The sequence below is a fragment of the Porites lutea genome, chromosome 5, assembly GCF_958299795.1.
Source record: "Porites lutea chromosome 5, jaPorLute2.1, whole genome shotgun sequence".
Classification (NCBI taxonomy): Eukaryota; Metazoa; Cnidaria; class Anthozoa; order Scleractinia; family Poritidae; genus Porites; species Porites lutea.
In genome coordinates, this window is record NC_133205.1 from 8,411,622 (window position 1) to 8,422,389 (window position 10,768).

Below are 10,768 nucleotides of genomic sequence, written 5' to 3' on the forward strand. Positions count from 1 at the left end.
ATACTGACCGATATGATCTTAAAATTTTATTTTTTTTAATGGTATTTGCAACATTTTTCTCGGTTTTAAACTGAACTAGAATGTCAAACAAATTTTCGGGGGAGAGAACTCTCCAAAGATGATGTTGGGAGAGGGGTGGGCTGGGGATGCAAACATCACTCTCTATCCAAAGTTGTTATTACATCCTATCATTCTCGTCAGAACAAGACGGCTACAAAACTGAATTGGTGCCTTTTTTTGGGGGGGGGGGGCATACCTTTATAATCAAAAAGGGGGGCTTATGTGTAAAGCGGGGAAGCAGTGTGTTTCTATCGGGGGTGAGGAGGGTCTGTGGATATTGCCCTTATTCATATTGATCATGTATCCCTGTGCTTGTTTTTAAGACGTGAAATTAAAACTTTGGAGGTTTTTGGTTCCTTTATAAACCCCAGCGAAAGTTGACTCGTTTTCGTGACTAATCACAAAACCCCGAAAGCTATTTTAGGATTTCTAAAAGATATTTTTCCGTGTTGCGGCTGGGTGCTGACATTTTTAATGAGATAATGGCTGGGAGAGCAATAATATATGGTAAAACAATCATTTCTATAGTGCGAATTAAATCGGATGCTTTCTTGGGAGTTCAAAGTTCCGCATACATTGTCAATGAAAACAAATACCGGCCTTGCCGCTATATACCTCCTCCACTGGGGATATATGTTTCCTTTTCCTATATTGATTTTCAGGTTTTGACGTTTTCCGTTTCCCTTACGAGTAAGCGCAGAGCTGAATTGCGCCATTTTCTTCAGTGATAACAACACTTTTTCGTATTTGTAATATGTATCTAGTGAAGGGTGGAGGGGGAGGGGGCCATTGCTGCGCGACATACACATGTGTCTCGTTTTTGTTTTTGTTTTTATTTCTTGTATTTTTAAGACATGGATTAAGCCTTTTTAAGACTGAATGATAATAAAACTTATATTTATCCGAGTTTCTGCAGCCGGACAGATATCATCCAATGGAGAAAAACTCATCTTCCGAAAGCAACTGTCACTTTCTCGTTTAAACTATAATTAGCACCACGAGTATCTGGCTTGCAATACTTGCCCAAAAATCCACAGGGTAACTAAGTTTCCAAGTAAACAAACAGATGTATGTCTTGTATTCCTCTACCGGTGAGTTCATCAACTATATTTTGGTGGAGAACTAATACTTGCTTTCACGTAATTGGATCTATTTTGCATATTCTTAAGTGGAGCTTCGTCATGCTATGGGTCATCTTGCCTCGTCATCTCGCGAAGGCTCCTTTTAAAGTATTCGATCAAAAATGTCACTAATGTATTTCAAAGTGGTCAAAAGCTGATTTTTTTCATCTTTCGTTGCAAAATTTGTTGTATATCTGACACAGTGAAGTAGTAAACATGCCGACTGCTGTTTTACTTCAGACACCGCCATCATAGGTCACATGGACTGCTCTGGAATGCGGAATTTTGGACAATGGGTTTCGGCATAACTATTCATAACCTTTGAGTGCTGCATAATACTTTTTATGTCCTGTATGTAAAAATGAAATAAGAGAGTATCTGGAGTTTTTCACAGCCAAGAAAACGTCTACTGTCGAATCGCGTTCATGCTCAACGTGGAACTATAAAATTAAACATAGAGGATTGCCCGCCATTGGTAAGTTGGTATAATAATATACTGAAGAGTAATGACTAAGCAGTCAAGAAAGTAATACTAACCTGACTAGTGATTATACGATATGGTAAAAGGAAAACAACACGAAAGATTTAGAGTTCGACTGTGAGTCATCGAATTACTCTGGAGAAAAAATAAATGCAATCTTAACTGGACAAAACTGTCAAATGGTTTGTCTTTGGAAATAACTCTTTGCAGAATGGATCATCTTTGTGCTATCTAAAAATTTCAACAAATTTATGCGTGTGGCTAGAATAGAAATATTGGCAAAGCAACATAGAACAAAAATCTTGCACGCTTATTTTTTTTTCACTTTGCATCTAGACAGACGTGATCTTTGTTTCCCGTTTCAGCTTCCGATACTCATGACGATTTGAGCCTATAACAACAACTTAATCCACGCCTAAAATGTGCTACTTTCTGCAACGTAGAGGGAATAAAGAGATTATTTTTCCTGTTACACCTCTTTTGTCTGACACTGGTTTAACCTTTTATTTGCCGGAACGGGAACTATTCCAACATTTAAAATCTTTACTCGAAGGAGGAAAAATTTTTACTCCTTCGATGTCTGGCTACCGATTGTGCGGTGGTTGATCGTAAAATCCGTTCACAAAAGAGACAGAAAGCCCAAAAATTTATTACATAATGTCTTTTACTTAAAAAAAAAAATCCTCTATAATAACGGGTATTCATAAAAGTGAAATTCTTTTTACAGACCTTTAATTCTGTTAATGTAAGAATTTAATTGAACTTAATTCATGTTAAGACCCATTAATTTGCTGAATTTATAGATAAAATTGTGAGTTTTACGACAGTTGATAGCATAGCTAATCTGGCAAGAGAATGACTCGTTTTTTTATGAGTAGGAGACCTGTTGACATTAGTATAATCCATTTTAGTGGTTACGGTTATAAGTGCCCGCCAGTGATTTACAACTTGGTCCAACGATAGAAATATTTGGTAGTACTGTTTAAGCTTAAAACTGACTCAAGCTCACTGAATGAGCTAAACATAAAGCGATTTACAGTTAGAACTAGAGAAATTGCGAAAAGTATTATTTTCAGCACGTAACCGAGATGTTGCGGCTCGGTTGTTCCTGCTCCGCGCCTTTATACTGCAGCACTTTGCGTCTCGGTTCCCTGCCACTCTCAGGAAACCAAAATCCATGCCCGTTCTTTTTCTGACATACTCTGCGCCCATCTATCACTCTGGCTGCTCCAAATCCTTCTAACTTCTCAGGCTTCTCCACGGTGCCCTAAAAAATAGGTTTTGTAGTAGGCTAGATGATGGCCTGTCTGTATAATTTTAAAACTAAATTAAATACTCTGTTTGGTGGTAGCAAGCAAGTAGATCTTCATTTGATCCCCTAGAAACTTCTAAGAGTTCAGAGTTTTAGCTGTTTCCAAATCGTCCCTGGCCTGAATTAGACCAAGTTTATTTGTGTTTTAGTTTAGATGGGTTTTGACAAGCGGGTAGCCAAAAATGGAAGTACAAATTGAATTATCGATTGATTATCCATCTGTTGTTAGTTCTACGAAGGTAAAGTGGATGCCGATATTACATGCACTTACACAAGTCAAAGCTTGCCTGCTCTAAAGTATCGTTTCTATCTCGCTTTATTATTATTATTATTATTATTATTATTATTATTATTATTATTATTATTATTATTATTATTATTACTTCGCACGGAATTTGATTAAATACACCGTATAGCAGCAACCTCAGTTCTTTGATGAAAAAACACTTGCATTCTTTTTCAGGGTACTTTACACAGCTACATGGAAAATAAGTCAGGCCATAGACACGAGAGCAGCAGTGCTACAAAGGGATACCGCCTCTTTGACGAGGAAACACTCAATTTCTTCTTGTACGGAAACAGGAAAGTTAGGGTTATTGATGTGAACAAGCTGAAAAGAAATGCTGAAAATCATCAAGGTAATAATTTAATGAGCTGTACAATGCACCAGGATATTTTATCGTTTCCAGAAGAGCAAACGTTTAGTTAAACATCTTAAGCGAAAACTTAGACAGTGACCTACTTTGTTAAGAAGGAGTTCAACTAGAGACATAAAATCTACCCAGGCAATTTAAAAAGGAGTGAAAAGGAAGGCTCACAAGGAATTTGAACAAAAAGTTGAACAATACGTGAAGCATAAGACTTCTTTCATTGCGCAAATACAGTATCGGTTAAGGAGCACTTCAAACTTTCCATCGCTGTATTAATCCTAGACTCCGTCCAATCTTCCACACATCTTTCCACACATCATAAGTTATTTTTGTTTTCTTTGCACAAGTTGCTGCGAAATCAAATCAATCCTTGCAATGAATAGACAAGAATTAGCGCGGTGTAGAATCAATAGCCATGATTATTGTTCTCTTGTTCTCTTTGTATTACGTATTCATTATTTACAACCTGATTGTTCTCAAAATTTCCGCTTTCTCAGTTGTTTACAATTTTCAAGGAATTATCATGACGTTTCAGCAAATTTATAAGTACAATACATTTGACTTGCCAATTATCAATATCATCTTAGCGGATTACCCACTTAAACAACTTGGCCCTCTACCAAGAAATCTGACAGCTTTTTAAGAGTTTTACTAAAACTCTTTAATAGCTGTCAGTACCCTCAGCAGAGAGCGGAAAGAACACTTAGAAAAAGGTGTGTTGCAAGGATTCTGAAGGACCGAAAGTTTTCGTTTCCTTTCGTAGACGCTGCCTAAGATAATAATTAGTCCGGCATTCTAAAGGGTTTATTTTGGCTTATAAGGTTATGACCTTAATTTAATGTTCTACGCCTCCTTACCTTATTTCAGCGTAAATATTTTTCAAGAAGCGTTCATAAGTTTCAATCTAACAGTTACAGCCAAAACAGCGGTACTGAAAATTTTAGCCTCCCTCGGGCAGGTTAGTCGGCACTCTGATAACCCCACTAGGAAGACGGAATTTAACAACGCCAGCGGCTAGTTTGCAATTAACGACTTCAGGGGCACCCAACGAGAATATAGTTCAAAACCACTTAAACATAGCATTGTTGAATGTATTTTAGTATTTAAAAGGTAGATATAGGCATATTTTTATCCCCTAAAACTTTTTCATCTGTTCGGATTTCTTAGCTGAAAGTATTTTTCCGAAAATTATAGGGATCAAAACTTACCTTTTCGAAAATTTCAGCCCGAAAAAAGGCTCCCGAAAATTCTAGGTGACCTTTTTAGGGTAAAAATCCGTTAAAAATGGGCAATTATACCATTTTTTAGATGTTCGAAAATCCTAGGAGAGGCAAGCACGCAAGAAATTATACAACAAATGTTCCGAAAATTCTAGATCTCAAATCGTCTTCCGAACAGATATTTTCCGAAAATTGACGTTGGGTGCCCCTGCGACTTCACCAATCGCTATTTAGTATAATCAAGAGGTCATAACTATGGCTCGTGGTGTAATACACCCTTCCATGTTTTTTTAATTTCAACTTTTGGCATGGACAAGTTAGGGAAAATCCATCGACTCCACTGGAAAGAGAGCCTTCAAATTAGTAAAATTGCCAAGTTTGAAAGGGATTTGTTGAAAATTAACAAAGATATACTCCTCAAAGTCATGAAATTTTTAAGACGTTTGTATGGGGGGGGGGGGGCACAAACTTTAGGGGGAACAGAGTCTGTAAACAACAGTCTGTAACTTTTCGCAACTTTGCGGACCTATATCGTCACACTAAAGACGTATCACTTTCAAACTTAGCACGTTTATTAATTTTATGAGGCTGTTTTCAGTGGTGTCGACAGATTTTCCCTAACTGGACCATGTCAAAAGTTGAAAAAACCGTGGAGGCAGCTCCTCTGCAGCCTGAGAAGGGTTTGCAGCAACTTCATTCCCAGGATCTTCTACTACTCGTCCTCCGAAGCTAGAGAGAAAGGAGCGAGTAGGAGAGGAAGCTGGGAACGCGGTTGATTTTGGAACTCAGGAGATAGCACCAAATTTGGCAATCAGTGAAAACCGAACCATCTCTTGTCTTTTACTTCTTTACTGTTGAATTCAGAACCTTCCACTTCAAAGAAGCAGAAGCTTACCTCTGGCAAGGAGGAACCTCCGCTTACAAACGCTATAAGATCATTTCCCGATGAAGTGCAGCTCTGTTTATCAAGTCTCCCAGGGGCAATCTACGGTGTATGTGCCAAAGAGCACATTCCCTTGGGAACGTGGATTGGTCCGTATGAGGGCAGACGAATTCCTCCTCAGCACAACACGCCAGACATAGATTCTTCTTACCTTTGGGAGGTAGGTTTTGTTGGAGTTTTGATTTCTCAGATGCCTCGAAAGAACCTACGCATAGCACATCTTTCCACACGTTCCTGGCCCAGAATACGCTATTTTAAAACCGTTTTCTGCACCAGTACCAGTACAGTAATTTGCACCACTCAGATTTCAAGAGAGGTATATTCTCTCTTGGTGATTTCTTCGAAACATACGCTTCCTTTCGGTTGGATTTCACCTCACACTGCTCCCTTAATTTAATTTAACAGGCAAAAACTGTACCTTTCATTCCCTAGTCAAAACTAATGCAGGAAGATTAACTCAAGAATGGACGGATTTTATAAATCTAACACCGTTTCTCCGCAAGTCTGCAACTTATTCTAAAGTACACTGATGCAGATTTACAGACCTTATAGCCCACTTCATCTCAACAGATCTCATAAAAAAACCCGTTGTCTCTGTGGCCCAATTCATGTAATGTCGTTAATCAACTAAAAATGCCAGATGTGTTCTAAATTTCAATAATGGTGTTTCAGGTAGGCTAGCTTTTGAGTCTGGAAACAGCCTTCAAGCTTTTTTAGTTTCGTATTCAAACAAACGAATTAGTGTGAACAGTACTTCAATGGTGCTTTTTAAGAACGGTTTGTATGCTGTAATGCTATTTACAAATCACATTTTTTTAATGAGCGGTTTATTATGCTATTCAAATTAGTTGTAGCTGCTGAGTCTGATGATAAAATACTTAGAAAAAGCAAATTCTATTTCAAACATAAACGCGACATCCAAGATTGGAACCTGGTCATTACTTAACTCAGTTGTTGCCTTTGTTCTTGTAGATCTTCAAAGACGGCAAACTAAGTCATTTTCTAGATGGAAGTGATGAAGAAAACTCGAGTTGGATGCGCTTCATTCGCTGTGCGCGTCACCCAAAGGAACAAAACCTTTATGCGTTCCAATATTGCGGGAACATCTTTTACCGCGCATTCAAGGAAATCCCACCGGGTAGAGAGCTGTTAGTGTGGTACGATGATAAATACCCTCAGTTCCTCGGAATTCCTTTGGGAATGCAGGATTATGAATTCTACAGAGAATCTGGTAGGAAGCTGAATTATCACTATCTCAGAATTTAGAATCATGCTGTACTTAGCCTAACAAAACAGCTGACCTGTCGCGACACCTCCACTGGTTTCCCCGAAAGATCACTTCTGAGGAACGAGCGCAGAAATTCCATACTGATGACACATCACTACCCAGATCTGGGTAGTGCTTCTGATTGGTTGAAAATTTGCTTCATACAATCAGAAGCATCACCCAGATCTGGATGAAAGACAGAATTTATCAGCTCCTTTCTCAGATACCATTTCGCGGGGTATCCAGTGGTGGCGTCTCGAAATGTCAGCCGTTTCCTCAGGCTATGTTGTACGTCGTCCTAAAAAGTACTAAACGAAAAAACTGCTGAGCACTTTTTATTAAAGTGGTCACACTTAAAGTATTTGTCTCCGTACGTACTGATACAAAAATGAGACTCAACAGTTACATGAATCTTTGCCCCCGCGTGCGTGGACTATAACTCTGCTACGGCGAAAGTACCAAATTAAGTCCAATGTACATAGTTCCATGAAGTTTCCTTTTCTCTTGCTATTTTCCTTTTAGTGACGTCTTTAAATCCACGAGGTTCTCCAAAGATAAGCTCGTCATCTACACAAGTAAATTCGTCCAATCAAGATCCTAAACAATACGGTGCCAGGGATTCCAGGAACAATCCACATACAGGAAGCTTCAGAGCTCCTTTGACACACGCTGTGAAACCTCGCTTTACTCGCCCAATAGGTAGTATGGGAAGTTCATTTGGCAGGGAGCATTTTAGTTCAACACCTATAAGAGGTGGAAGTGGATTTACAGGCCCCTTACGCGAAGGGAACAAAGGAACTGAGATGCTTTTGATTCCACCTAGTGCAAATGACAAGCACTTGATAAGGACATCCACTTCAGGGTCCTCACTATTCTCGAACAAAAATATGTATCAAATGCAAACAAGGAAGAGCGACTTAATACCAACAACTGATCAATTAAGCGGTGAAAGCTTAAAAAGTAGTTCTACACAGGGACAGTCATCAAACAAACACCAACTGAAACCTCAGGATGGCATGACTGAAATGAGAGATTCTTTTGCTCCAAATGGCACGGCACTTTCTCAGAGAGCGATGTTCGCATCGGAGGTGTCGAGACCACCTTTTACTAAAAGTGAGTATTCATCCGTTCCACCACTTATTCCAAGAAAGCACTTACACTATAGTGACGGTATGTTGTAGATAAGAGACATGAGGGGAGAGTGAAATGAGGATCACATCAACGTCATCCCACCAGAATGCTATTGTCATAAGCACTGCCAAACTTCATCATCATCGTCATTACTATCGTCGTCATCATCACAACAGCACCTCATGGCAAGCTTTGACAACTGTGCAAGTGAAAAGGCTTATTGAACATTTTGAAGTTTGAAGTGTAATGGTGTAGTTTTTGGGAAGAAAAAACTTCTAAGCGCATTATTTTTTCTTTTTAACGAACTGAAGTGTCTTACATAGGTTTTCCAAAGTGACGAGCCCAAAATTGATGAACTACCATAGTTATAAAGCCACAGCTTAAGATTAGGCCAATGATCGTGGCGAAAAATACCTTTTCTAACTCAAAAAAGAGGTTAAAAGCCTGATGACTGGTGTGCAAAAAAAGAACTGTAAAAACGTGGTTTTTGAAACTTAAGCTTTTATTTTGTAGAGTCACCTGATATTATAGAACGCTAAATAAAAACCATACCATGACTTTTCCAGATGACCAACAAGTGTCTCCGCGCACAAGTGAAGGACCAGCATTCAAGCAGGAGCATAACTTTGAGCGGACAATGCCAACTCTACATCCGTATTTACCGAAGACTCCTCCTCTTCAAAGAATAAACCACTTCAACGCTGAGCGAATTGATGCATCTGGGATACCATCAGAGGAATTCGGTATGTGGCGATGCCGGCAGTGCTTAAAAACATTTACACAGCGGGTGTCGCTTCAAATGCATGAGTGCTCCAAGGCTCCTGAGAAACCCTATCAGTGTGGACAATGTACTCTTTCATTCGCTACTCCATCTGCGCTGAGAAGTCACGTGGATTTGCATACTAATGACAAGCTGTACAAATGTGGTTTCTGTTCTCGCGCTTTTTCGGGTGCGACAACGTTAAACAATCACATACGCACACACACGGGTGAAAAACCCTTCAATTGTGACAAATGTAACAAGACATTTTCACAAGCTAGCCATTTAGCAAGGCACCAGAGAGTACCAGGTGAATGTCTAAAGACAGATTATACCAATCGCGATGTTAAATGTTCAAACGTTAGCTAGGACCTGTGTATATGCACAGGAATTTTCCCTAGATAGATTGTCGATAAACGCCACTTTAATAACTTTTATATCTGATTGCAATGGCTAAGAGAGAAGGAGAACTTAATCTATTTAGAGGCACAATGTTCATCTGGCTTTCTTAATTTATTGAATACATCCCGCTTTCTTCTGCATAAACCCCGGATATAGTTACAATGGCTTGGGCTCGGGATAAAAATTTTACCACAAAAATTTTATCAACTTAAATGGGCACATTCTTAGAAGCCAATTAAGGCAACTAAGTTCTTTTTCCAAAATGTACCAACAATCCTGCATTGTATTTTTTCCTGGAAAGTCTTAGATCTGTATTATTATCGATGGAATTAAGAGTGGGTAATCATCTGTTTCGTGCCCAGTTGTAGACCGAAAAAGCAGTCAGTATTTCCATTTTTCTATATCTCCAGTTTTTCAGTTTTCCGCAACAATTTTTTATGGTCTTTACTCTTATCCACCATAAATATGACGTCAAAATGTTCAAAACTCAAGTTTCTATGGTCGACGAAAGTACAGACCACGAAAAATTGTTATAGATTTGTTTTTTATAATAACATTGACAGTTTTGACTTTCATTTCTGCTGAAGTTTCTCGGAAAATCGCTCTCGAGAAGGAGAAAAACAAATTGCGCCACCATCACCTCATTTCCATGGTCTGTTTAACAAATAGATTCCATGTTACCGTGCGTCTGTTCAGTAATGACAAAAACATTTTCCAAATCAGCAAGCCTCTTTTAACGATGACACACGACCGCAACTGTTGTAGAGATTTCTTGCAGTTTAAGCATAATCAAGTTGTCAAGAACTCTTTTTGTCTCCGTTTCTTCATTTTTCTTCTTTGTAAATAACTCCTGCTAAACTTTTTCGAGGCCTTCAACATTTTCAATTGAGCAAAACAAAGAAAACGAGTTTCCCTTGACGTTATCCATGTATCTGTACTCTGATGGAACATGAGCAACGACCAATCACAGCGCGCGTAATATTCACATCATTATATAAACTTTTATCGAGCATAGCTGTCGACCAATCATCGCGCAGAAATCCCTCAGTTGTTGTAAAAAATGGTATAGACCGTGGAAAATTGTTGTCGATTAGGTTTTTACAATAACATCTACAATTTGTAACGTTCATTTCCGTTGAAGTTTTATGAAAAATCGCGCGGACATGAAAGAGAAAATCAAATTGCGCGATATCACCTTATTTCTATGGTCTGTACTCTTGTCAACTACATGCAGCTCTCGACCAATCAGCGCGCGAGAAATCGCTCAGTTGTTGTAAAATATATTTTCATACCAGATCGGGAGTAGAGGTCGGAGTACGTAACACCATAAAAATGTTCGCTACATGGATGAAAGGTGCCGAAACCTAAAAGAGCACGACTGCTTCTAGGTAATTTGCCTCCATGTGATAAGAATATCTACA

The 10,768-nt window shown here is 38.8% G+C and overlaps 1 protein-coding gene across 1 annotated transcript; it reads left to right on the forward strand.

Moving 5' to 3' along the window:
* Positions 1-1,201: 1,201 nt before the first annotated feature.
* LOC140936390 (uncharacterized) lies at positions 1,202-10,329 on the forward strand. The gene is made up of 6 exons (XM_073385853.1): positions 1,202-1,656; positions 3,438-3,612; positions 5,709-5,947; positions 6,760-7,018; positions 7,577-8,167; positions 8,752-10,329. Exons 2-6 carry the CDS (start codon positions 3,456-3,458, stop codon positions 9,312-9,314), a joined length of 1,809 nt encoding a protein of 602 aa, XP_073241954.1. The 5' UTR covers positions 1,202-1,656; positions 3,438-3,455; the 3' UTR covers positions 9,315-10,329.
* Positions 10,330-10,768: the final 439 nt, after the last annotated feature.